Below are 27,554 nucleotides of genomic sequence, written 5' to 3'. Positions count from 1 at the left end.
TGAATGTACACCTAGGCCTAGTGTGTAGTATAATTAAGGATTAAGTTAGCTGCTGTTAGCTACGCTCTTCCTTTGCTGTTTCACTTCTCTGTACCTTACATAATCTAGTATTGGCTCCTGCCTTCTATCCCTTTCTTCTTTCCTCTCTGTCCCTTTATCTCCTGTCCTCTACTTGTTGCTGTCTTCATTTCTGCCACTAGACCCCTGCCCTTGATGGTCTGGCGTCAACAGAGGGTTTTACAACTCTGCTTAGCCTCTTTTTGCTTGATTCCAGGGCTAGTAGCCGTCGAGCCCTTTATTCTGGGTCCTAACCTGTTTGGTGGAGTTGTTCCACTTCCCTGACTTTGCACTTAGGGCCTGGGCACTCGTAGGAATTAGGGGCAGGCTGGGGTTAAAGCTGAAACCCATTTGCACAGACATATTTTATGTTCTATTAACAACTTTATTCCCCAGGAGAATGTGTCCCTCTCCACCCCTCTTTAGTTCACCCTTGGGTTTATATCCAAAGATCTCACAATATCTTCTTTTTATGGGTAGAAACATACCCTGGCAATCTTCACGCAAGAGGCCTGAAGAGCACTATTAAGAGCCCAGAATTCTGTGCCCCAGACTGGCCCCTCACTGCTGCTTGGCTGCTTGCCTCCAGAAGGCAGAGCAGGAATGGCTGCAACACTCTTAACCCCCGGGAGTAAATGGGGAGGCGGGTCTCTCTGTGGAAGGCGAGCGGTAGGGTCCTGTCTGACCCCATACATCGTTTGGAATCCGAGCGGGACAGCAAGCCCCTGTGGGGGCCTGGGAGGTATGTTTGAGCCCAGTTGCAACTCCCTGAGAAACCTCCTGCGCTCCGAGGGGGCGCCTGCACTCACATCAGCGTAACGTGAGGGACCTCTGGGTGTCAGTTCTAGCCCTCCAGCGTGCCTCAGTTTCCCGGTCTGCGTCGGGGGCCACTACTTCTCAGGACCGAAAAGCGCAGCAGGAACAGCTTCGGGCAGACGGAATGACACCTAAAGCTGATACGTCTGGGATCGCAGCTTTCGGTTCCTCTGCGGGAAGTGAGCCTGAACGAGCAGGGCAGAAGGAGGAGCCCCCAGAATCTCTGAGGGCCATCAGTCCGTAGCCGGGAGGCAAAGCACGACAAGACTCAGATGTCGGCGGACCTGTCCGGAGGATGGGCGGTCGGTTTGCGCTCGGCCCGACCCCGAGGGCGGTCAGGTGCAAGGGGGCGGGGGCTCCCCGCCTCGGGCTGCGGAGCCAGGGCGGGCCGGCCGGCGGGGCATTTAAACCACGCTGACTGCCCACTTGGGACACGCGCCCGGCTCTGCGCCCTCCTGCGTCCACCCTCTGCGCTGCGGGTCCCTGCTGGGCAAGATGCGATCTTCCTTGGCTCCGGGTGTCTGGTTCCTCCGCGCCTTCTCCAGGGACAGCTGGTGAGCAGGGCTGCAGGAGGGAGGCGCCGGCCGGGCCACCGGGGGGAAGGGAGTGCCGGGTGATGAGGGACAGCCGCCCTCGGGGCACTCGGCAGGACTGCCCTGCGCGCTTCGGGGATTCTGGCAGGGTCTGATCCCGGTCGCCTTCAGCGGCGCCAGCCAGAAACGTGGATGACACATCCTCCCTAACTCCGCGTTCCCCTCACCCACATCCCGACCCCGGACTCCTCTGTGGGGGCCTGCTGGGGAGTCGCCATCGGTTCCGTTTGCCATCCTCACCTCCAAACACACATACGTCCAGGTGTAGACCTTCAGAACCCCTCACTTTCGCTTCATTGAGCACCTGGGGGAACCTGGACTTGCAGGCTAGGCAACCGAGGCGCGGGGGGTGGGGGGAGTTGTTGAAAAAGTGGCCATCGGACTTGTTGAGTGTCCCTTTTGGCCTCTTTTAGCCCTTGGATAACACACAGGCCAGAACTCAGTGGTCCTGGGAGCTTGTGGGGGAGGGAGTGTTTCCAGGCCCTGAGAGACCTGCCTGGGGAGAACATAATCTCAGGTCAGAACTGCCGCTGCTCCTCATCTGGTGGTCACCCCAACACTGGATGAGCTTTCCTCCTGACCAAGGGAGGCCTGGGGAGGCTGCACCATATTGAGATGTGGTACTGTGGAGAGGTTTTAGCCCACTCTCTCAGAGGCCACACACTGGAGCAGTTTGCTTGGTCTGCACAGCATTTTTTAAAAATATTGTGTTAGTTGCTGTCACTTACAAATTATAAAATTTTACATAAATGGCTAGAGTCCTGGCTTCTCTTGATAAACAGGCAGTGTAGCAATACCAGGCCTAAATTCCCAAATTATATTAATAGGAGTTGAGGAGTCCCTATTAGATAGGACAGGTGTTCTTAAGATGTCCAACTTATTCTAGTTTTAAAATGGGAAATCCTACTTCCGCACCATCTTCACTACTGGGCGAATCCAGATGGTTGGTCACCCTAGACACTTTCCAGTTGGTGACAGTCTTCATCTCTTCCAGCTTTTTTCACTCATTTAGATTACTTCCTTGATCCTTTTTGAGTTTGGGACTGTTAGAAGATATTTTTCAGAAAAAGACAAAATCATGACTCTCATAAGGGATATAAAAATGAATATGTGTTGAAGATTTTGTTTTACTTATAATGTGGGAGCCAGAAGATGTTATATAATCGGTTCAAAAGAAAAGTCAGGGATGGGGGGGAATGGGGAGTTAGTGTTTAATGGGTAGAGAGTTTCACTTTGGGGTAATGAAAAAGTTCTGGAGATGGATGGTGGTGATGGTTGCACCACAGTGTGAATGTACTTAATGCCACTGAGCTGGACACGTGAAAATGGTTAAAATGGAGCCAGCCCTGATGGCCTAGTGGTTCAAGTTTGGTGCGATCATCTTTGGTGGCCTGGATTTGGTTCCTGGGCGTGGAACCACACGACTTGTCTGTCAGTAGCCATGCTGTGGCAGCTCACGTAGAAGAACCAGAAGGACCTACAACTGTACACAACTATGTCCTGGGGCTTTGGGTGAAAAAAAGGAAGAAAAAAGGAGGAAGATTGGCAACAGATGTTAGCTTAGGGTGAATCTTCCAAAAAATAAAAAGGTTAAAATGGTAAATTTTATGTTATGTATATTTTACTACAATTGAAAAAAAAAAAGAAAGAAAATCCAAAGAACATAGCCATTTATAAATTAGGAATATTGAGGCAAAATTGGTTTTTCCACAGGTTGGGAGGGAAGACTATTGAAACTCTATCAGTTCATACACGTATTTTGCATGACTTCTTGGTTACCTAGGACTTCAAGGAACTGAAAAATAACTCAAGGTCAATGAAGGACTCCAGTCAGCCAGCCTGGATGGGTGTTCTCTAGACAATGAAGTTTTCCAGTGAAACACAATTTTTTTTTCCCTACAATCTTCCCTGCTTTGATCAAAAATAGTCTCTAAGAAAGATTATTCTTGATCACAAAATAAGGTTGGTCTCATTAGTTCTGATCTGATTGTTTATATAAGTGCAGGGAGAGTGTTAATTCACAATATAAGCCTTGTTAAGTTTGCTTTGCTGGAAATTTTCATTAGGAATCTTGATTGGACTTTTTAAGCCTATTATTATTTACTTTTCTGAGTTTAAGAAGCCAAGCCAACAGTCTTCACTAGGTTTTACCTACTGTACCTATAAATTTGGGCAAATTCCTCTCTTCTTGAGGTCCCCAAAATACCCTACAGTCCCTGGGCTTGCCAGGGCATGAGTTTCCTCATTCACCTGTAAGGGAACACAGTAAGCCCATTTTCTTTGGAGGGTTTTATTAGTATTGTCTCCATACGGTCAACCTTAGTTCCTTAAAAGGGGCCGGTTTTATCTGTTTAAATGAGCATCATTGTCAAATGCAATATTCCAGACAAGGCCTTGGTTGCATAGTCAAATTTTCTAATTATTTTTTTCTTTTTTAAAGATTTTATTTTTTCCTTTTTCTCCCCAAAGCCCCCTGGTACATAGTTGTGTATTCTTCGTTGTGGGTTCTTCCAGTTGTGGCATGTGGGACGCTGCCTCAGCGTGGTTTGATGAGCAGTGCCATGTCCGCGCCCAGGATTTGAACCAACGAAACACTGGGCCGCCTGCTGCGGAGTGTGCGAACTTAACCACTCGGCCACGGGGCCAGCCCCTCAAATTTTCTAATTATGTCCTGGTAAAAAAAGAGGACAGATTCTTATTGAACTTTTGCAAATAATCATATTGCTGTGAAAAGCAAAAAGACTCAACAAGTTTCTCAATTCTCAGGGGTCAGGTAGGGAGAATAAGATATTTACAAATGTTTCATTTTGCTTTACAAAAACAGGCCTACTAAATTATTATAGGTTACAGATAAAGAGAAAAGGCTTCCTTCTATATCCAGAAAATAGAACACTGTAACAACATAAACAATATTCCAAACATCCCTTATCAGTTCATGTAGTCCCCTGTGGTTAATTCTTGTTCTGGTGAATCTTGAGTTAACAACCTCATAAACCTGTCAGCTTCTAGGCTAGAGAGTTCTGGAAATCCTGACTCAGTCCACTGGTATGTCTTTAAAAATGTCTAAGTGATGCCATCAGAAGCCTGTACCCAAGAGTAGGTGCCTGGTACAGTGCTTTTCTGAGACAGTTCTTGATTGTTAAAGATAAAACCTTTGGCCTACAGCTGATTGCAGAGCGTTAAGGAAGCATCAGAGAAAAACAGAAAGTATTTAAAGGTGACAGACCTAAAGAGGCATGGATTAATTTATTATGGATAATTTTCAAAAGTGAATGATCTGATGAGAATTCATGAGAAGAATAATGCAGCTGACAAGGAAATTGGTTGTTCCTGAACTGTGCAAAACAAAATAAATCCAATCCAAAAAAAAAAAAAAATCCAGACAATGTCTAAACATAGTAAGACTAATTTCAAAGAAGATAGTGAACATTACATCTGATTTATAAAAATGGGTGAACATGTTTTTTTATTAAGATTATGATAGTTAACAACCTTGTGAAATTACAGTTGTACATCATTATTAGTCATGTTGTACGTACACCACTTCACCCCTAGCACCCTACCCCCACACCCCCTTTCCCCTGGCAACCACCGATCAGTTCTCTTTGTCTATATGTTAACTTCCACCTATGAGTGGAGTCATACAGAGTTTGTCTCTGTCTGGCTTATTTCACTCAACATAATACCCTCAAGGTCTATCCATGTTGTTATGAATGGGACGACTTTGTCCTTTTTTATGGCTGAGTAGTATTCCATTGTGTATATATACCATATCTTCTTTATCCAATCATCAGTTGCTGGGCACTTAGGTTGGTCCCATGACTTGGCTATTGTGAATAATGCTGCGATGAACATAGGGGTGCATGGGACTTTTGGAATTGCTGATTTCAGGCTCTTAGGATAGATACCCAGTAGTGGGATGGCTGGCTCTTAAGGTATTTCTATTTTTAACTTTTTGAGGAATCTCCATACTGTTTTCCACAGTGGCTGCACCAGTTTGCATTCCCACCAACAGTGTATGAGGTGAACATGTTTTTATAAAGGAAAAAATTTTGTGATATATCAAAGTCCTGAAACGTGATTTACATAATATACCAAGGATATACCAAGAATATCAACTAAAGAGATTGAGTAGGTCTGCATGTTACATTGATATAATATTTGATACTAAAGGAACCACAACCTCTTTTTGAAAATTATATGAATAAAATTAAAACTGAGTCAGCTTTGACAAAACTTTAACACACTTAATTGCTTCTTTTCAGACATTATTTGCATGTACTATAATCCAAGGCAAATCAAATTCCCTTTCTGCAAACCTTATACAAATTTGTCCATTTAGGTTTTGTCCTTCATTGTCCTCTGTCTTAGTCTGGAACAACCAGTCATTTTACTTTAGGATAAAACTTCTCTTTTTTCTTCTTAATAAACAAAAATACGTCTCATGTGTATACAAAGTCGTACCTCTCTGCCACTATTGTTCCCAATAGAATCTCATTCGTAGATATTAATTATGCCCTTTAACCAAAGTAACTTGTATTTCAGAGAAAATTGGGGGCAGGGAGGGTAGATAATTGTAAATAACCTGTTCTACACAAGCATTTTAGAAGAGCTCACAAATCACATAACACAGCTTTCTACATCCACAAACAGCATTTACACACTTCTGAAAGTGTGAATCCAACTACTCTGTTCTCCAGCATCTCCCATGTTTCCGACAGATCCAGATTGAAATCCTTTCCCCACTGTGTGCCTTGTGTAGTTAACTTCTCTAAGCCTCAGTTTCCTATCAGTAAAAGTCAGGTGGGCTCTTGAGGATAAATGTGATGTGTGAATATTCTTGACCTCTCGTGGCTGATGGAGGGCACTCAATAAGTGTCCTTTTACTTCTTTCTTGGTGAGTGTAGATTTGGACTCCTATCAAACCCTAAATGCTGATGTACTTGCTACTGTAAGTACATTATGTCGAACTCTGAGGCCTATAAAGATGATTAAAACATTGCTCTACCTTCTCAGAACTAAGAATCAAGCTGGAGAGAAGGTGTGTACTCTTATTATCAAACTTACTGCTTCTCCGTGTCCCCAAGGAGGGCATTTAAGCAGAAGTGAAGAAAGCAGACCTAGCTAGACCCTCCTAGAGTAGGATGCTGGGGGGCGGACTGACCCTGAGCTTTGGATCCTTGTCTGTAACGTGAGGATCCCGGTGATGCCTGCCTCGTACAATTGTTGTGAGGATTAAATGAGGTCCAGCGTGAAAGGTACTTAGAGTGGTGCCAGGCTCGTATTAAGCTCTGACTAAACATTAATTATTGACCATAATTCTACTTACTTTTCCTACCACTTTGTGCCAGGCATTGTTTATTTGTCGTTCACTGCAAGGTGATTATTTGTTTCCCCCCTAACAGATTGGGTATAATGACGCAAGAGAAGTTATGTGTCCATTATCCAGTGTCACATAGCTAGTAAATGACTGAACTGCAGTTTGAATCCAGGTTAGTCTGACTCCCAAGCCTGTGCTCTTTCTGCCCTCCTCCTGATGAGAGTGTGGGAGGGAGAAAGATCCTATGAGCATTTGGCCTTAGTCAAATCACCCATCTCTCTAAGGCTCCAGGTCCTTGTCTATAAAATGGAGGTAACGGTGTTCCTATATCACAGTGTTTTGGTGAAATTAAATGAGAAGATACCTAAAGTGCTTAGCCCAGTGCCTAGCAGACAGTTAGTACTTGCTAATTGCTAGGTGCTTGTGAGTTTTTGTGGAGGGAGTGATTTATCCTCAGGAGGAAAAGGCAGCATTTGACTTCGTGGATCTGGAGGCATTCAGAGCAGAGGTCACAGAGCCAGCAAAGGTAGAGAAGTGAAGCCATAGCCTGTCTCTTCAGGACTGGTAACATGTGGCTGCAGCTGGCAGGAGCATGGGGTGCCGAAGGTGCAGTCCCTGCAGATGGGGCTGAGAGGCAGGTGGCATGAGGTATGCAAGCAAAAGTCCGAGACCCTGAGGAGATTCTGCCCAGGAAGATACTACTGCCCCTCCTTCTCCTCTCCTGTCAGACCTTCTGTGTCAGGATGGGCTGGATAGCTTGTTAGCAGCCTTTCAGAGTCCTCCTTATCCCTGGGCCTGGCCAGTGCCCTGCCTCCTGTGCCAGCATCTGCATGAGCATGTCTGGGGGCAGCTTGCAACATGGGCATCTTGCCAGAGAGATGACTGTGGCTGGTGCTTATGGGGCTGGGCCCATTTCCTGGGGCCCTGTGAGGAAGAACAGCTCAGAACATGGAGAAGAGAAGCCTGTGGGAGGAGGAACCAGCTGGATGAGCTGCTGGATGAGCAGGAATGGGGGGGAGGATGGGCATTGGACAGGCAGGAAAGCAGGAGCTATGAACTCCCACAACTGCTCTTTTTCTCCACACCCTGATCTTCCCAGTGAGCTGCAAAGGCCAAGGCTGGCTGGTGGCTGCAGCTAGGATGAATGGCTCTACCCTCTGAGTGTGCTGAGGGCTCACATTGCCAGATCCATTATATCTCATTTAATCCTGACAGCAATCTTGTGTGGCAGGAGTTTATCTTACTTAAAAGAAGATCAAACTGAGGCTCAGAGAGGTTAAACAACTTGCCCAAGGTCACAATAAGTAGCAGAACCAGAAATTAAGACTCAGCCTCTTTTGGTCTAGGTCTAACGTTCTTTTCCCTATTCTCCCATGGCCTTAGATAAGTTGCTCCAGATGCTGCCAAAGCAGTCTTTTCCTGCCTTATTTTCCTGGTAACTACAAAGAGGTGTTTGGTAAAGGCAGCAGAAAGGGCTCCTTAAAAAGAGCTATGGTGGTGAGAGGCTGCTCTGAGGAGGAATGAGATCCTGGAGGAGAACCTGGAGGGCTAAACCCATTATCCTTGCCCCCACCCCCCTCCACACTAAGAGTCAGGGCTGGTCTGCCAGAACATGTGACTCTGCAGCACTCCCCTCCCCCACCCACTCGTGATTGCTGTCTTCTGCCCCAGCTGCCTTCTGCTTCCTCTTCCACCCTGCTGTTTCCTCTTTCCCTCCTTACAAAGCAGACTTGTGTGTGCCTCCCTGGCTTTGAGTGAGGCTATCTGACTCAGACCCCATGGACTGGTCTAGAAGGCAAGGGTTTTGGAATGGTCTATATGGTTGGCCAAGGCCTTATTTCTTCCATTCAAGCTGTACCAACTGAGTGTTGAGGTCAGAGTTGAGCTGTTCCAAAGTGACAACAGAATTGAGGACAGACACAGGGGTAGTGTCCCTGAAGCCCATGACTCCCCCGATCTGATTTCCCTGAGTTGATGTGTGATGTGGGGACTCTGGGGGAGCTGCTCTCCTTTTGGCCCCTGGCTCATGCCTCATCCCCTGGATCCTTCATGCTCAGGAGGAGGGGTGGACGAGGGTGAGGCATGGGGCTAGGCCTCTAAAGAATCCTGAGAGGAAGGCCATCATCTTACCTCCCTGGGCAGGACCATAGCTCTGCCATCATCAACACATTTCCATCTGTGCTGTTTGCATAGCCTTTCTTCAGAAGAAAGACCAACTTAATATCTGTTGACCACCTCTTCCAAAACCTACCAACTCTCGCACTCTTTCAGTTATTCCAGTTGTCTAAACAAAACCTCATGCTGTAGCTTAAAGCCATGTCTTTTCATTCTGAGTACTCAGGGTTCCCCTACTCAGCTTCCTTCTCAAAGCAAAACAATCTATCCTATATTTTCCTCTTTCCTAAAAAAGATCATTATTTTATCCACTCATTTATTATATAAAGTCCTGGGCAACTTGTAGCTACTACCCAATGGCTCCCTTCTCTGGGAAGGACTTGGGGTCCCCTGAGCAAGTACTCAAGTCCCAGGTGGAGGAAAGGTAACAAGTAGATGATTCCTTGGGCTAGCTTTCTGGCCCAAGAAGGCTTGGTGCCCTCCGTCCTCAGAGGCCTTCCCAGACTTTGCCTGTCCGTGTCCCGTCTTGTACACTGAAGGCCTAGCTCAGGGCTCTGCTCTGTGGTGTTGGTTCCAGGCTGGCCTTTTCCCTACCAGGATGTCTCCCAGTGGCAGTGGATTTGGCAGTCAGTAGGTGCCTGTCAGGTGGCACTGTCACCATTAGTCTGGTTCTTATTGTTCCCAACCCTCTATCCTTTTCGGATCTCCTGAGTCCCAGAACAGACATATCCAAGGACAGGCCACCAAGTCCATTTGCTCAGGGCAAGTGCCAAGATCACCTGCAGCCACAGCCAGCCCAGCCTGTTACGTGGCCACCTGAGCAGACTTAGACATCTACTAGCAGCCCCTGATTGAAGCAGGTGGTGGTGGGGATTGGTCGATGAGAGAGATTAAGTCCCCACTGACCTTACATGGGGGTAAGGACGGTCAACAACATGGTTGCAAAGCAAGGAAGCAGGATACAGGGATGGGGGGATTACGGGGTAGCCACTGGGGAAAGAGGATCTCTTTCCAGCATCTCCTAAGGTCAGCGTCCCTTTGCTGTGCTGTTTTTTGTTGTACTGTTGGTGCTAGTAGGTCCATTAGGGTTTTTGTTTGTTTTTTTTTTATCTGTTGGGGCTTTGGGACACATTGTTCCTTGTGGTACCTCGGAAGCATTCCTAGTGCAAAGTCTTAACAAGATCGATAAAGCTATTTTCGTACTCTTTTAATAACTGGACTGTCAGATAGTAATTAAGAGATAGCTAGTTCACCTCTCTATCTGACTTGGTTACTCAGTAACTGATGTCAGGTAGGGGGAAGTGGGACTCTAAGAAGTGCCACTTCTTGTTAGCAAAGATTTATAGGGTCATAGGGCAGCCAGCCCCATCTGGAGCAGTCTAGGGGCCTTGCCCGCACGGTCCTTGGTCCTTGGCCTGCTTGCCAGCCTGGCCCAGCACCTGGACTGCCATCCCTCCCCCTTCACAGCCACCCTGGGGCTAGTGATGCAAGGCCCAGCTGTGTATATTTTTCCACCTGCTCTCTTTCTCGGGCCTCTTGATTCTGAAGGATGGCTTGTGAGAAGGGAAGTGAAACCTTTGGGTTCTACACACTGCAGGAGCACGTCAGCTGTCTTTCCTGTGAGTTACTGCGAGTTTGTCAGCCTTGACCACAGTTTAGCCTAGCCCTTAATTTGACAAATGTCACCCATCCCCTTTGAACTATGGCACCTTAGCCTTTTTCTTAGAACAGCTGCCAGAGAGGAATGGAAAGAGGATTGGACTAAGTAAGAGAAGGCCTGGCTCCTTGGCTGATCTGCCCGACTAGCTATTGGACTTTGAGTTCATCTCTCCATCTCTCTGGAGTCTAGGCAGGAAATCCCAGAGAAGGCCAGTGCCAGGCCCAGCATCACATAGCACATTTGAGGACCTCCTGCCCACCCTGGGAATCATGACTCACTTGCTATCTTGGGTGTCATGTTTTCTACTGGAGGTTGGGGTCAGAGCTGGGAGAAAGGTCAAATCAGGCCCCTGGCGGAGGGCAGGCTAGAATCTCACAGGTTAGGATATCAGTGTGATCCTCTGCTGATCCTCCCTGTCTGCTCCTGAGGGAGCATGTGGGCAGGTCACAGGAGGCCAAGGCTCTGCTCTGTCCCATTGTAGGCTCCTCTATCTGCACTGGAACCTACCTCAGGCAAGGTGAGGGCACTAGTAGCTTTAGGGGATCTTTGTGTCCATCTAGCCCAGGTATGGGTAGACTGGGGAAGTAGGGAAGAGGGAGCTGTGCTTGCCTCCAAGTCCCTACCTGCCCCATGAATCCAGCACCTGGAACCCCCACCACCCGGAGGAGTTCGGTGCCAACACATAGAGCAGCATGGGCAGCCTCCAGCTAGCTGCTCTTCTTCATCTAAAAATCTGAAATAATACTAGCTGCCATTTTTAAGTCCCCACGGGGTGTCGGGGACACGTAAGACCTGTTCTATGCATCCTCCATTAACTTATCACTAGCCCTCTGAGAATGGTGATGTACTATTCAGATAAGCAAACAGGTTTAAGGAATGAAGCCAGGTTTTGCCTGATTCCTAAGTTCTTGCTCTTTTATCATATAGACATCAACTCCCTGAGATGCAGCACCCACGGGCTCCTTATGGTGTTGCTGTGTGCCCGTGGAGTGGCAGGCAGAATGGAAAAGGCAGAGGGAACTGGCCCTGCCTTCTGTGAGGAAGCCTATCTTGGGCTTCCCAAAATAATCAACAGGGCAGAGCCCTGGGTCTTCGCCTGGCTTAGCTTGGGTTGTGCCCAGAACTCTCTGACCTAGAAAATCCCAACCCCCTTCAATGACTTCCCATCACCCTCTAGAGAAAATCTAAACTTCACAACTTGGCACCTAAGGCCGTACATGACCTGTTCCCTGCTTCCTTCCCAGCCACTCTCCTTCTATGCTTGGCTCAGCCCCACCTTCTATATATCCTGAACTGTGTAGAATTCCCCAAACAGGTAGTTTATTTCATGCCTCTATGCTTTTGCATATGCAGTTCCCTCTTCCCAGCACATGCTCCCTGCCCCAGCCCTGGTTGACCTGGCCACTTCCCACTTGTTTTTGAAGATTCCAGTAAAGCCTTACTTCTAGGAATCCTTTTTTGACACTGCTGCCATCCCAGCTGAGCTCAGTGTCCCTCCTTTTTGCTTCCATGTCATGCAGGGCTGCCCTCTGTTATAATACTGTCACACCAATTCTGTTTGTCTCCCCACTGACCTGTGAGCCTCTGGAGGGCAGAGATCTCTCTTACAACTTCTCTTGCTTATTGCTGGATCCCTAGCACAGAGCCTGACACATGGTAGGGACGTGGACGGATGTAGATAGGAGAGCAGTCTTGTTTCTGCCGGAGAGAATCAGGATGTCAGAAAGGGGCATGAATGTGTCTGCTGTTCTGTCACAGCTCCTCCTACCCATGGTTAAGAGGGAGAGGACTCCAGATGAAGCAGATAAGGAGACCACCTGTGACCACAGGCAGGAGAAAGTCAAGGGAGAGTGGTCTGAGGTCCCTCCTAGGTGGGCGGGTCCTGGTGCTTGGGGTTGAAGCAGTGTGGTGGTGGGGAGTTGGGGGTGGGAGGAGAAGGGTGGCTGGCAGCCAAGCTATACCTTTGGGCACCTCATTGACTCTGACCAGCTTCTAAGAGGGCTCAGCATGGCTTCCCAGGCAACACCAGCCGCCATGGGTGGCAAGGGCCTCACTGCCACACCTGTTATGGGAGAAGAGTCAGAGCTAGGGACTCAGGGATCTTTCATACCCAGAGTGGATCTGATTTGTCACCATGGTCAGTGCCTGCATCCATGTGGCAGCCTAGAGAGGCTCAGCTGAGCCCTAACGGTCTTAAAGGTGGTACAGCAGGGACCTAGGGACTAGGGTGAGAGTAATATTGTGTTCAACTGTCTTTGAGATAGATGTGGTTGGTGCTGTCATCCATGTGCACATGATGAGGAAATAAGAGGCAAAAAAGATTTAGCAACTTGCATTTGATTACACAGTAAATTAGAGGCATCACTCAAAGCTTTCAGCTTTTTCCCAGGCAGGGCACTGGATTGGTGTCATCTGTAGGGCTGTGGTTTTCTTCCATTCATTGCTCTTTGAAGAAGGCCAACTGAGCACCCTCTCCAAATTCAGAGAATCTCTCCCAGATTCTAGAAGTCCCTGAACTAGGAGTCCATGAGCCATATGCCAATTGGAAGGACCCTAAATTGCTTCCACTACGCTTGCTGATGTCAATCACTGGGACAGTCACTTGGAGTAATCCTAGATTCCCTGGAAAACCTCTGTGATCCACCACGCACCTCCAGGAACTGATAGCCAGAGAGGCTGGGTTGTAGAGGAGCGTGAAATCCAGACTAAATAGTTGGAACTCTGTTCTTAATGGAATGGAGAGCCACTGGAAAATGTTAAGCCAGGTAATGGAGGGGGAGCATGTGTACCTTCATTCTTTTAAAAAGATACCCTGTTGGGCAGTGGAGAGCATGGAGACAGAGAGCCCAGCTAGAAAGGGGTGAAGTGAGAAGGTGCCTGGGACCCCAACCTAAATTCGGGCTCTGCTGAAATACCCCTTTATTTCACAAATGGTAGCCTTCATGACATGTTCAGGGGAAGTGAGTTTGGGGTTTGGAGGCAGATCCCTAGAGAAGGCAGAGTGAGCCTCCAGTGTCCTGTCTCTTGGGTTCTTGGAGTTGAGGGATGGAAAGGGCTTCGGAGCCCTTCCTACCCTTCTTCCCCACCCTTCTCCATGAGATCTTTAATCACCCAAGGCGCTGGGCCTTCCCTAATGCCTGCCCTTTCTCTTGAGCTGGGGGTCCATTATGAAGTCTATTTTCCATGTACTTCCATGTACTGGCTCCTGGCTGCTGACCCGGCTCAGCTGATGCTCTGCTGGGGAAGCAGACAGTGACTCAGGAGGACATTGAGGCCCTTCCCTAGAGCCTCAGCAGAAGGAGAAGGGCTGGGTGTACACTGGAAACTTTAGTGGTGCCTGGCTCAACTGTTCTTTCCATCCCAGACCAGTGCATGGGATGAGAAATGGGGGCCTAGGAGAGGGCACATGTGATGTGTGAGCCACAGATGGAAAGAATGATCTTTCTGTCTAGTGGATGGCCTAGACTGGGAGTAGGAGGAGGACCTGCATTCTGTCACCAGCTTTCCCACTGTTGCCACATTTGCAACTATGGTCTGGGCTCTGCTCTAGCTGGGCCGCAGCAGGTGTTATTTCTGCTGTGTTCTTGGCTTTCCTGGAGTATTGACTTCACTTTATTTTTTATTATTATTATTTTTTTAGATTTTTTAGTTTTTCCTTTTTCTCCCCAAAGCCCCCCGGTACATAGTTGTGTAGTTTTAGTTGTGGGTCCTTCTAGTTGTAGTATGTGGGATGCCGCCTCAGTGTGGCCTGACAAGCCGTGCCATGTCCCCGCCCAGGATCTAAACTGGTAAAACTGGGCTGCTGAAGCAGAGCGCACAAACTTAACAACTCGGCCACAGGGCTGGCCCCTTGACTTCACTTTAAAGTCACATCCTCCTCCTACTTCTCCCTCCCTTCTGCTCCCAACATTTCTGATATTTTAAAAATGATTCTCTTGGGGCTGGCCCTGTGGCCGAGTGGTTAAGTTCGAGCGCTCCGCTGCAGGCGGCCCAGTGTTTCGTTGGTTCGAATCCTGGGCGCGGACATGGCACTGCTCATCAAACCACGCTGAGGCAGCGTCCCACATGCCACAACTAGAAGGACCCACAACGAAGAATACACAACTATGTACCGGAGGGCTTTGGGGAGAAAAAGGAAAAAATAAAATCTTTAAAAAAAAAAAAAAATGATTCTCCCTCCCTGCGCCCATCTCTCTCACACACCCATACATGGAGGCACCCTGACCTCAGTGAGGCCCAAGAGAAGTAGAGGTGACAGGAGGTGGCAAGAACAGGAGGAGGTACTCTGGTGTTGTCTAGGGTGCTGGTACTGAGCCAGCTCTGTTAGAAAGCCTCAGGAGTTGGGACCAGGGAGATAGGGCCCCCTGAGAACCCTGGCCTCTGGGCATCTGTTCCTACCCTCCCCTCGGCCTCTGCCCCAAGGAACTTGTGTCTGGAGAGGAGCCTGAAGTTAGAGAGTTAGTGGTGCTGAGGCCCTGGGGCTGCCAGAGTGGACACAGGTGGGATACTGAGTCTGAGCTTCCTGCTAACCCAGATGCCTGCCTTTTCCTGCAGGTTCCGAGGCTTCATCCTGCTGCTCACCTTCTTCATTTATACATGTTATCATATGTCCAGGAAGCCCATCAGTGTTGTCAAGGTGAGGCTGGCCTGGCAGTAAGAAAGAATGCAGGACATGCTGGGCCCCAGCAGAAACACACTTCAATAGAATTGTCTGGAGCTCGGCCCATAACCATCCTTATTCCCTTGCCTGGTCACCGAGCCTGCTCCTTCACCTGGCTGACTCCCACTTTCAGCAGCTCTTTTTCCTGGAAAGTTTCCCTAGGTGCTCCTTTTGAGTTTATTCACCAAGACAGTGGTGTTGGCGGCTGTGAGTGGAACAAGAGAGCAGAGACCAGGATCTATGGGTTCTACTCATAGACTTCCCCTTGCCCTTAACCAAGGTTCTGATGTAGCCACTTGTCCCTGTAGTCAGTTCCTAGAGGAGGAGATGCCACAGGAAGGAACAAGGAGACAGCAGTGCTGATGTGGATGGGGAGGGAAGTTACTTGCTCCTCTCTGGGCTGAGTGGGCTCTGGGGCCATGATGTGACTCCTGACCTGTGCATCCCATTGCTGCTCCAGAGCCGTCTGCACCAGAACTGCTCAGAGCTGATCCACCCCATCAACGACACCCACAGTCTCAATGACACCACGTGGTGCAGCTGGGCTCCATTTGGTAAGAATGTGGCAAGTTGCTCTTCCCTGTCCCTCACTAGCCCCTACCCAGGAAGGGGTTGTCTGAGGCCAGAAAGGGCTTCTTGCAGGGGCAGTCAAGCAGCCAGCTTTCTGTTTCTCCTGTCTGCTTTCAGACCAGAACAACTACAAGGAGTTACTGGGGGCCGTGGACAATGCCTTCCTTGTGGCCTATGCCATCGGCATGTTTATCAGGTAAGAGAGATTAGAGCCTGTGACGTCCAGAGCAGTATTGTTCCAAGCTGCCCCCTCCCCTTGACTAACCTGGGGGCAGCCAGGTTGAAGGGCAAATGCCAATGGCCCCCTCAGGTGGAAATGAGACCGAGACTTCCACACATGCAATCAGCCCACAGCCATTCTGGTTTCCTCACCACGGTCACTGAGCCTGCTCCTCCCCCTGGCAGACTCCCACTTTCAGTAGCTCTTTTTCCTGGAAAGTTGTTCCTGGATGCTGCTTCTGAGTTTATTCAACTCAGATGGCAGTGTCATTGGTGTGGCTGAAATATGGTTTATCCTGGACTAGGATCCTCCAAGGATGGCTCGGGACGCAGAGATGGCTAGAAAATCCCCGTCCTGTCCTGGACCTAAATTAGCACAGCAAGCATGGCTTTTACATAACAAGCATGGTGTTTGCTGTCACGAATCAAAGATGAATAAACAGGGTACTGCCTTCAAGGAGCTCATAGCTTAATGAGGGTGACCAGTACATCAGCAGCTAGTTACAAAACAGTATGGTGGCTCTGTGACAGAGGTGGCTACAGGGTGCTCTGGGGGCTCAGAGGTAGGCACTTAGTCTGAGCTGGGATTGGAGAAAAAGGGTTAGGGAAGGCTTCTTGGAGGAGATGATACTTGAACTGATGAAGAACAATTGGGCTTGGCGGTAGAGAAGTGGCTAGGCAGAAGGAACAGCCTAGGCATAATAAATCAAGTATCAAGTAAGTCAAGTAATCAAGGCACAATCAAGTAAATCAAGGCATAATAAATCAATAAAGAAACAGCATGATCTGGGTGTGGGGGGACTAATGCCAGGTTTACTAGAGTGTAAAATTTGAAGGAAGTAGTAGCAGGAGATGGGCTGAAGAATGAGGTCATTGTGTGCCAGGCTGCAGGCATAGGAAGGAGAGCCATCGAAGGGTTTTACCCAGAGGTGTCATATTCAGATTGACATTTCAGATAGATCACTCTGAGGGTGAGACTAGATAGATAGAAGATAGATTTGAGGGAGGGCAAGACTGAAGGCCTGGTCATCCTAAAGACAGACTTACAATAGTCCAGCTGAGCTTTGAGGAGACCTTGGCTTAGAACAGGAGTAACAGAGATGGAGAAGAGCAACATGCCAGAGAACTATTTAAGAGACAGAATGGATGGGTCTTGGAGATTGAATGTGAGGGGTAGGAGACTGAGGAAGCTCCATGGCTCTGTCTTGAGTGGCCAAAGATGGTGGTGCCATTCACTCAGAGAGGGGTGGTGGGAGAAGGAGGAAGAGAAGTTCGGTTTTAGAGTGTTGAGTTGTGAATGTTTTGGGGGCATCCAAGTCAGGATGTCCAGAAAGCGTCTGGATGAGATCCTGGAGCTCTGGGAAGAGATCAGGACTGAAGATATGCATTTGGAGCTATTGAACACATAGCAGTGGTAGTTAAAACCATAGAAGCGATGCAAGGGACTGCTCCCCAGAAAAATAAGTGAAAAGGAGTGGGAATGGTCAGCCAAGGGGAGGAAGATGGGCACAGTGATGTCGTGGAGGCCAGGGAGAGAACATTTCAGGAGCGTGGACAGCAATATCCAATGAAGCAGAGAAGTCTAGTGAGTGGAGAACTGAGGGTGTCTCTGGCATGTGGCAACACAGAGGTCATTGGTGGTCACCGGGGCCAGCATCGTTTCAGTGGCATGGTGGGGTTAGAAATAGATGGCAGATTGTTGAGGAGTGCAGAGAGGGCAGAGATTAACCACAGATCTACTCTCTTCTCCAGTGGGATTTTTGGGGAGCGGCTCCCCCTCCGTTATTACCTTTCAGCTGGAATGCTGCTCAGCGGCCTTTTCACTGCGCTCTTTGGCCTGGGATATTTCTGGAACATCCACATGCTCTGGTACTTTGTGCTCATCCAGGTACGAGCCTCCATCTTGCACTCGGGCCCTGTTGCCATCACAGAAATGATCCTGGAGGCCGTTAGTCCTTCCCAGCTGCCCCCAGGTAATGGCAGATTTGGGCCATGAACACCTCCTTCCCAACCCAGCGGGCCCCGGCTATGCTTCAGGAGGTCTGAGTCCCACTTCCCACAGTTGTGCATTTGTTCACTCAGTTGTAAGTCTGAAGTCTGAACTGTAAGACTTACAGTTGTAAGTCTGCGCTGAGCAGTATCCTGAGGTCACTTAAAGGCCTGAGAAGCTTGGTCTCTGTAGCGAAGGATCTTGGGCCAGAGGAGAAATTATGTCATTGCATTAGAGTGTGTGTCTACGCGTTTGAGGGAAGGGGAGTCTGCAGTGTGGACTGTGGAGGCCCCTCAACCATGATATTGAACCTCTTCAGCCCAGCAGGGGTCAGAGCAGGGGTTGGCAGCCCGGCCCAGGCCTGTCCCAGCTACCTCCTCTCTCCCTGCAGATCTTTAATGGACTTGCCCAGACCACAGGCTGGCCCTCTGTGGTGACCTGTGTTGGCAACTGGTTCGGGAAGGGAAAGTAAGTGTGATGAGAGAGGAGGAGTGGGAGGTCCTCCGAGAAGGCTGGGGGTAGGGGGCAGGTACTCGTGGCCCCCTAGTATAATTTCAGGGGGAAAGAGTGGAAACTTGCCTCCATCTTGCTGACTCACATGCCGAGACACAGACGTTTCGTTTAGTGACTAAAAAGTAGCACTGATTTTCTCATTGATGAGGTTTTAACCCATAAAACAGGCAATCTTAGTTATGCTTTTTTCTCATGATAGATGAATTTCTATTTTACATGAAGACAAAAATGAAGCCTATAAAACTGTGCTTTTCTTTTTCTTCAACTGGCTTTCATGCAAAAAAAGTTGCTTTGGGGCAGGATTTCTCAACCTCAGCACTACTGACATTTGGGGCTGGATGATCCTTTGCTCTGGGGCTGTCCTAAACATCACAGGGCGTTCAGCAGCGTCGACCCACCAGACGCCAGTAGCATACTCCAAGCTGTGATAATCAAAAATCTCCAGACATTGCCAATGTCCCCTGGGGGCAGAATTGCCCCTGCTTGAGGAGCAGTGCTCTAGGGTAACAGCCACAGGGCAAGAGAGAAGGATGGTGGGGGCTCGACACCCTCAGGGCAGCAAGAGCCCCTTCTGGAAGCCCTGTGTGTGCTGTTCAGGGAGCTGGCTGAGGGGAGCGGATGCCAGGCCTTGCTGTCGCGTGTCTGACACCCCCTCCTCCCTGACTGGTGTCTGGGCAGCACTTGGCCAGGGCAGTGCGATGAACCCTGTGCTTCTCTTTTCACATTTTCTACTCTCTCCCTTCTCCTTCCTTGCCCTCCCTCCCCTCCAGGCGGGGGCTCATCATGGGCGTCTGGAATTCCCACACATCCGTGGGCAACATCCTGGGCTCCCTGATCGCCGGCGTCTGGGTGAATGGGCAGTGGGGCCTGTCCTTTGTGGTGCCAGGCATCATCACCGCTGCCATGGGCGTCATCACCTTCCTCTTCCTCATCGAATGTGAGTGGGCCCCTCCCTCCCCACGGGGCCCAGCATTGAGCCTCCCAGTTCTCGCGGGCTCTAGGAGAAGGCAGCTGGCTAGAGTGGGAAGATTACTTACGGAGTTGGAGGACAGATGTGTGACAGGACAAACAACCTCACTGAGCCTCAGTTTTCCCATTTGTAAAATAAGAATAACAACATCTACTTCCTAGGATAGTTGAAGGTTTCAGTGAGAGGATGTAGCTAGGACGCTTGGCCCATAGTCAGTGCTCGGCAAAGGCTGGCTGAATCTGAGGTGTGAGAAGAGGAAGGTGGAGTTGACGGGGCTCTCACAGTGAGCAGTCCCCACATCTGCTGTTCTCTTCCCCCGTCTCTGATGGCCTTGTGAGTGGGCTAGGCTGCGTAGTATGGCCACTTTGTAGCAAGAGAACCAAAGTCCACAAGGTACTAGTGACAGAGCTGGTTGTTAGGGGAGCCAGGCTTAGAAGGTGGTCTTCAGAGCCCCTGTCCAGGCTCCCTCGCCAGGAAGTACACTGGCTACCCTGGGGGGCAGGGGGCAGACCCAGTACAAGGTGAGGGCCTGCTGGAACGCTTCTTAGAAGGCTTTTTTTTCAGACCCAGAAGATGTGGACTGCACCCCTCCTCAGCACCATGTACGTGTGAGCCCCCTTAACCCAATCCCTGCCCTCCTCCTCCATCTGCAGGGCTGCTCCCAGAGAGGACCGGGCAGTTGGAGGGAGTCACTTTACAGGCCCAATGTCAGGCCCTTGGGTTGGCTCCCCGACAGCCCCATGGTCTGGCAGGAGGTCAGTTCAGTCCAAGAGAGGGACATAGACCTCTTCCAGTGTGGCAGCCCCTACCTCTCACATGGGTTATCCCTCCAGCCGGTGGGAGGTGGACGTGCCTACAGCAAAGGCTCATATCTGCTCAGGGTGGACCAGAAGAGAAGGAGGACAACCCTGAGGACCCTGGGAATGGGCCCTACTCCAGCAGGGAGAGCAGCCTGGACACTGCTACCAGATGCTCCAAGGAGCCAAGCACTCAGCCTGCTGCCATCAGCTTCCTTGGAGCACTCCGGATCCCGGTGAGAAGTCTGTGGAATGGAGGGAGGTGGGAGGCTCTCCAGATTTTTCTGTTGGGTATCAGGAGATGAGGATGCTCAGGGTCATCTCTGGTTTCCAGAATCTCTTTACACAAGATTCTTAGGGTGAGTGGCTGACTTGGGGAGGGTAACATGAGGGGCTTGTCTTGACACAGCGTTTGAACAGCAGGCACAATGCTTTTACTAAGATTGAGTAGGTATTTAAGGTTTCTTTGTGTGGTAGGTGGTGGAAAGGCCTGGGGTGGTGCCAAGCTAGCCTTGGGGCTGCCCTGGACAAGGGTTACTTGCATCCTTTCCACGTGCCCTCTGTTACCTCCGCAGGGCGTGATTGAGTTCTCCTTGTGTCTGCTCTTTGCCAAGCTGGTCAGTTACACCTTCCTCTACTGGCTGCCACTCTACATCTTCAATGTGGGTAAGCTCCTGGGGAGAAGAGGTGGGGCGGGATCTCTGAGGGGAGAGGAAACCTGTCATGTGATTCCAGGATATAGGCAGGATTTCTGTGGAACCGCTCCTAGAGCAAAAGGAGGTTTTGTTTTTTAAACGGGAAGCTAACACTTGCACATCACCCCAAGACCTGGATTCCAGCCACCTTTCCTCCTTTGGAACTGAGTTGCGGGTTAGGAACTCAAAGCTCTGTTCCATAATCCTCCCTAACTTCTTCTCCAGCTGTAAGTGTAGGAGAAACCCACCTCCAGGCTGCTTGGCTCATAGATGGGTGGGATGGAGGGTGATGGAAAAGGTCTGCCTTTTGAATGCCTCATGGAGTCCCCTGAGCGTCCCACAGCCCAGGCAAGAGGGCCTGGTGAGCTATCCCACTGCCTGTAGCCTGGTGATGTACACTGCTCTCCTCTCCCAGGGGCCACTGGAGCCTCATGGCGTTGACGCCTTGTGCCTGGTCTGCTGGGCTGCCCGTCTTGTGGACCTACTCTCCCCTTCCCCTGCCCCTGCCCCAGGATGTAGAGATGAGGAGAGGTCACTTTCGTGGTTGAAAAAGGACATTAATGTCCACCTGGCCTGGGTCTCTGCTTTCCTATGGCTCAGGTGGCTACGCTATGAAGGAGCAGCCCCTGGAGCTGCAGAGCTCCATGGGCCGAGGCGCTCTCACCCTCCTCCAAGCCCTGTGGGAGGCCAAAGCTGCCTGGCCACACGCTGTACTTGCACTGAGCAGGATACTGTGGGGCTCAGTCAGGGCCAGATCTCAAGCTGTAACTTGCCCCACAGCCTGTCTGAGAGGCCTCTCTCAAAGCCAGGGGGAGAGCACCAGGTGGCTCTGTGGACACTGTTTTGTGGCCTTGGTGTTGACTTCAGAGTATGAGTCAACCTTGAGGGCTGGGCTACAATTCAAGCTTCTGGACATTCCTTTTTCTAATCCTAAGGGAAGGCCTGGGACCTGAGGTCCCCATTTTCCTGCAAGTTTCTTTCTGGCTCCGTTTATGTGAAGAGCTGCTGGTGGGGCCCTGCTGCTAGGTCAGGAGCAGAGCAGAGCAGAGCAGAGTGGCTGGCTGGGCTGAGGCTCAGTGAGTGCAGTTGCGCCTCTAGGGGAGAGGCGGCCCAGTGGGATAGGGCTCTCCAGGGCCAGATCCCAGCGCTTTCAGGGGAGGGCTATCCAGAGAGGTCAAGGCCATCCTGCAGAGGGAGAAGGCAGTACTGGAGTCGGGGCCAGAAAGGGCATCTGGCCCCAAACTGCCGCAAACTCACTTGAGACCTGGCCAATCACCTCCCCAGAGCACTCACTCCTTCCTCTGAAAAAGGAGGCAGTGGGGCTGAGTCAGGTGCTCTGTGGAGACTTTTCTGGCTGTGGCACTCCAGGATGTTCGCCCTGAGCCCGCACGTCCGACCACACATTTGTGTTTTCCATAGCTCACTTTGGTGCCAAAGAGGCTGGGGACCTGTCTACGCTCTTTGATGTTGGTGGCATCATAGGTGAGGCCCTGCCCTGCTCTGCCTCTAGTCTGCATTCCCCTCTTCTTTTGTGGGGGTTCAGAAAGAAGGGACAGGTCCAATGGGACGTGACCTGAGTAGGTGGCACCAGAAGAAAAAGGGCTCCTGCCCAGCTGGGTGGCCCTAAGAAAGATGGCCACCTTTGGTCTTCTTGTAAGCAGTGGGTACAGGGAGGGCTGCGGGAGGCAGAAGCTCTGCCGGCCCTGGGTGCCAGGCCCAGGCTAGTGCTGGGCAGAGGGTTGGGGCAAAGCTTGGGGGACCCGTGACCGAGAGGCTGTGGCTGTGCCTAGGCAGCTGTGTGTGAGTTGGTTTGTGTTCCAGGTGGCATCGTGGCGGGGCTCATCTCTGACTACACGAATGGCAGGGCCACCACTTGCTGCATCATGCTCATCTTGGCTGCCCCTATGGTGTGTATGACCTCGAGGGCCAAGTGCATGTGCTTATGTGCGTGTGGGCCACTGAGCTTGGGCATTTACACACACACCTGTCTCTTTGCATGTGTGTACCTCTCTGTGCACAGCCTGGGGAGGAGGAGCCAGGGTTAGCACAGGAAGAGGTCCAGACTGAGAATGTTGGAAAGGGATTAGTAACTATTTGGCCTTGGTGGGAAAGTGGGAGACCAGCTGCTAAACTTCTTGACCAAGGAAAGAATAAGAGATTGAGGTGAGACAGGAGAGAAGACTTTTTGGGAAAAGGGAAACAATAGATTACCAAGTCATAGACCCTCCATCTCTGGACATTTAAAGACCTAGAGGTCTAGTCTGAGAAGGAAGAGGAGTAAGGGGACTGCTGGAGTTCCAGGGCAGGAGAGGGTTGGTGCAGACTTCTGGGCTCCAGTCTAACAGTAGGCCGTGGGGAAGCCTTTGTGACCCTGCCTCTCCCCTTCTCCTCGCAGATGTTCCTCTACAACCATTTTGGCCAGAATGGGATTACCAGCTCCATAGGTGAGGAGGTGGCTGCAGGTCCCGCCAGGCCACAGGAAAGGCACTGCCTTGGGGGCCCGCAAGGCTGGCTTGGGGGCATCGGTGGGAGGCAAAGGGAAAGGGGAGGTTCTCGGCCTGTTTCCTGGGGGTCTCGCCTGCATTGGGGCTGAGGCTGGTGGTGGCCCCTCATCTCTAACTGGGCCATCTCTGTTACTGCCTCAGTAATGCTGATTGTCTGTGGGGCCCTGGTCAACGGCCCTTATGCGCTCATCACCACTGCTGTCTCAGCTGACCTGGTAAGCAAGGCCACCTCCTGGGCCAGGGATCACTTTGGGGGCTCGGTCAGGGCCTCTGTCTCCAGGTCCATTTCCCCTACCTCTCTTTCCCCCTCCCCTGGCTTGCAGAGACAGGATCCTCAGAGGCCTCCAGAAGCCACCATTGGCCCCTCTTTCCTCTCTCCTCCAAGCCCTAATCGCCACCTCCCCCAGAGTCAGCTCCTCTCCCAGTTCTGGTCCTGCTCAGTGCTGCCTCTTGGTTTGGGCCTCCCCACTCTGCTTTCTCTCCCCAGGGGACTCACAAGAGCCTGAAGGGCAATGCAAAGGCGCTCTCCACGGTCACGGCCATCATCGACGGCACAGGGTCCATAGGTCTGTGATTCTAGCTTTCCGCTCCTGGCAGCTGAGCCCTGAGCCTTGTTGTGGGCACACACCCTGGAGGACTGCCCTCATGGGGGCAGGGAGGTCCAGGGCCTTTGTCGGTGCCCTTCTCTGATGCTGTGCTCTGCACAGGTGCGGCTCTGGGGCCTCTGCTGGCCGGGCTCATCTCCCCCACAGGCTGGAACAACGTCTTCTACATGCTCATCTCTGCTGATATCCTGGCCTGCTTGGTAAGAATTCTCGGGGCATACAGATGGGTATTGGCGGAGGGGGATTCCTGCCCTGCCAGGCTGGAACCCTGGAGGTCCAAAGCAATGGCCATTAGGGACTCTAGGACAATGAGAACAGCTGCCCTTTCCTCAGAACCACTTTACCTCCCATGGCTGATGCCCTGCTGAATAGAACTGTGTGCCCACCTCGTTCCCTCCTACCTAGCACTGGGGACTAACCACATGCTCACTGCTAATGTTGCCCTCCCTTCCCTCTGTGCCTTGGACTCCCCGCAGCTCCTCTGCCGGTTGGTATACAAAGAGATCCTGGCCTGGAAGTCGTCCATGAGCAGAAACAGAGGGTGAGTCCTCCAGGAGCTGGAGCCCCTCCTCCCCCAACCTCACTTCTTATGGGAGTCAGTGCTCAGTGGCTCTGCACCCAGGCTGAGCCCAGCTCCAGCTCAGACCTCTGGAATGCAGAGGCAGCCCGGGGATGTGCTCTGTGATCCCCACTCCCGCCCCCGCCCCACTAACCTGTCCTCTGTTGTCCCCATGTGTCTCCATAGCTCTAGTCTGGCCCTAACCCACCCGCTGTAGTATTTTCCTCAAGTCTCACGACTTTTGTGAGTATTTTCAAGTCCATGACTGATGTGCCATTAGAGTGGGGCCTGCATGCAAATCCTCTCTCCTCCAGTGTGATTTTTCCAACTTCCTCTTTTTTCTTGGGGGCCAGTTCCAAAGACTCTCCACCAAGCAGAGCATGATGCTTGGGAAGTGTTTCCTAAGGGGTCTGAGCTGCCACACAGGTTGGCAGCCTCTTCCCCTTAGGGAGAGCAGTAGGGCTTTGGACATAGCCCCCTAGGACAGAGGGGTCAGAGTCCAGGGAAATAGTCTTCCCTCTGAACTCAGACTATGAGCTGCAAGTTCAGAAACCAAGGTCATCTGGCCCCTCTGCCTGGGGTGTGCAGAAAAAAGCAACTACCAATCAAAGCTTCTGGAACAAAATTCGAATCAAGCGTCGGTGGCTGGCCTGGTGTGCTCTTTGCCTGTTGCCCAGTGGTGGTGGGTGTGGAGGCGGCACAGACAGGGCAGTGACTGAGGCAGCGCTGGCAAGAGGCTGGGTGGTGCGCTGGTGCCGAAGTCGGGCAAGGCTCTCTCCAGGGCCTTTCTGGCTCTTCTTCTGAGCAGGAGGCTCTTGCTAAGGAGCTGTGGACCTGGTCCGGACGGTCAAAGTGAGGAAGAACCCCTGGGGTCACGGTAACCAGCACACCCTCGGGGGAAGCACTTCCCTCTAAGGAAAGTGTCATCCAGGTTCACGGGGAGAAAAACTGAAAGCAAGAGGCATTAGTGGAGTATCTGTCCCGCCCTGCCCTGGAGGAGGGAGCAGGGCCATTGGAACTACAGGTTCCACCTGCCTTCTCTGGGCCAGGCCTGAGGGAAGACTGGGAGGGGAAGAAAAGCAGCAGAAAGAGAAAAGGATGAATATTTAGAAACCATCTGCTCTGTGTCTGGAATTGAGTCTGACTTTAGATTTATTAGCCTACCTCTCAGCAACCATCAGAAGTAGATATTCTCATTTAGAGATGAGAGAACAGAGGCTCAGAACTCAGGGAATATGCCTAAGGCCCCAGCTAGTCTCAGCAGAGCTTGAACTTGAACCCGGGTGTGTGACGGTTTGCTTTTTTCTGTACTGCTGCCGTCCTGTGCTGGTCCTTGTCTGAGGAAGGCCCATGCGTGGGGAGCAGAGTAATTTGCTAGGGCAGAGGGAGCACTGGGCTTGGAACTGGAACTCCTTGGACAATCCTGACTTCTCTGTTCACGTTCATCTATAAGACCATGGGCATATTCTCTGAACCTCCACATCCTTATGTGTAAATAGGGATGCTTATCCCTAGATACTGGACAGGGTTGATCTGAGGCTGAGACGAGACGGAATATGTGATATTGCTGTGTAAAGCAGGCAAATGTGATACGAACACTGCAAGGTTTTTAATATTATTCTGGCTTGCTAGTTCCTGCTGAATGGGTAAAAGGGGGCCCTAATTATAGAGAAAAGGATGAAAGGCAATTATTCAGGGGCTCTAGGAACCTGCCTTCCTTGTCGCCGCCGTTGGGGCAGGAGCTTCTTAAGCTGTGTCTCACTTTCTCTTCCACTGCCTCTCTCCTCCCCATGCAGATATAAAGAAATATGAAGCCCTGATTTGAAGAGAAGTCTGGAGGGCTCCACCTGGGTCCCAAAGTGCTCCCCCTGGGCAATGGAAACTGCCACCGATGGGTGAGGCAAAGCCTCTTAACACCAGCCGGCTCGGCCCAGCCTGGCCCACAGGGCTGTCAAGGGACCAGGAGATTCTCCATGGAAAGGGGACTGCCAACATGAGGAAACGGAAGACTCAAGGGCCTGAGCTCTGGAAGCTGCCAGCAGAAGGTCTGGGGATCAGAGCTGAGTGGTATCTCATCTTAGTAATGGATCTGCTCAGACTCCTGCTTGTTCAGATTCCAAGACAGAAGGCAGAGGCATGACAGGGCCAAGGCCTGGAAAAGGACTGTGTCTCCTTCCCCTCTTCAGTTTGAGCCTCTGTAATCAGCCTGTCCCTGTAGGTAGGTAGATCAGGTACCTGACCCTGTCTCAGAGCTGCCCAGCCTCTCTTGGTCCCCTTGTCCACAAGCCAGCTTTCTCTGTGTTTCCCCAAGTTGGACTCTGCTCTTTTACCCTCCATCTGACCCTTTTATGGCTCCTGGCCCACTGGCTTGCGGTTTTATTGCTGTATCCTCCAGGGCCAGGCCTAGGGTGAGGCAAGGGAAGTGTCACTCTTAGGCTTGTGCCCGTGCCATCCCTAAGAGGATGGGCCTCCCTTGCCTCACTCTCGTCCCAGCCCTCTGTGTCCTTCATGGAGGATGACAGATCAGGGCATTGCTGTGGGGTGGGGCTGGGGAGTGGGGCCATATAAAAATACCAGGGTAGGGGTTAAGTATTTTGATAATGAAAGGTTACCAAGTGCTCATGTCTGCCAGCTCTACTCAAGGAATGGAGTAGACAATGGACACAGGAAAAGACTTACACTCTGAGCACAGGTGCCAGGGTGACAAGACTAGCAAGAAAGGAGAATGCTCCTGATTTGTTCAGGCGGGTGTTGCCTGGGGTTCTCTGCAGCCGGCCTTTCTCCCCTGTGTTCCTGATGTACTTTTTCTGGCCTCCCCCAATCCTGGAGTGGTGCATGCCAGACCAGCTCTTGGCATTTCTGGCTGACCTCTGAAGCCGCCCGTCGGCAGCAATACAGATTTCCTTTGCCA

At 50.9% G+C, this 27,554-nt stretch overlaps 1 protein-coding gene across 4 annotated transcripts; it reads left to right on the top strand.

Annotated features, from left to right (window-relative positions):
* Nucleotides 1-858: 858 nt before the first annotated feature.
* SLC37A2 (solute carrier family 37 member 2) lies at nucleotides 859-27,554 on the top strand. 4 transcript variants are annotated; one of them, XM_014848570.3, is made up of 19 exons: nucleotides 1,055-1,427; nucleotides 15,116-15,197; nucleotides 15,682-15,775; nucleotides 15,909-15,987; nucleotides 17,763-17,898; nucleotides 18,392-18,468; nucleotides 19,284-19,450; nucleotides 20,048-20,085; nucleotides 20,364-20,516; nucleotides 20,856-20,946; nucleotides 22,395-22,457; nucleotides 22,797-22,882; nucleotides 23,371-23,419; nucleotides 23,621-23,694; nucleotides 23,967-24,045; nucleotides 24,187-24,284; nucleotides 24,561-24,625; nucleotides 24,830-24,886; nucleotides 26,440-26,579. In XM_014848570.3, the coding sequence occupies exons 1-18, from the start codon at nucleotides 1,369-1,371 to the stop codon at nucleotides 24,858-24,860; spliced, it is 1,521 nt and encodes a 506-aa protein (XP_014704056.3). In that variant the 5' UTR covers nucleotides 1,055-1,368; the 3' UTR covers nucleotides 24,861-24,886; nucleotides 26,440-26,579. The 4 variants fall into 4 exon arrangements, with proteins under 4 accessions (XP_070346098.1, XP_014704056.3, XP_070346100.1 ...); XM_070489998.1 differs by lacking the exon at nucleotides 1,055-1,427 and adding an exon at nucleotides 6,880-6,958; XM_070489997.1 differs by lacking the exon at nucleotides 24,830-24,886 and having other exon boundaries at nucleotides 859-1,427; nucleotides 26,440-27,554.

Source organism: Equus asinus, chromosome 20 (genome assembly GCF_041296235.1).
Source record: "Equus asinus isolate D_3611 breed Donkey chromosome 20, EquAss-T2T_v2, whole genome shotgun sequence".
NCBI classification, from domain to species: Eukaryota; Metazoa; Chordata; class Mammalia; order Perissodactyla; family Equidae; genus Equus; species Equus asinus.
The sequence above is the reverse complement of the archived record's forward strand: the minus strand, read 5'-3'. Positions and strand labels throughout refer to the sequence as shown.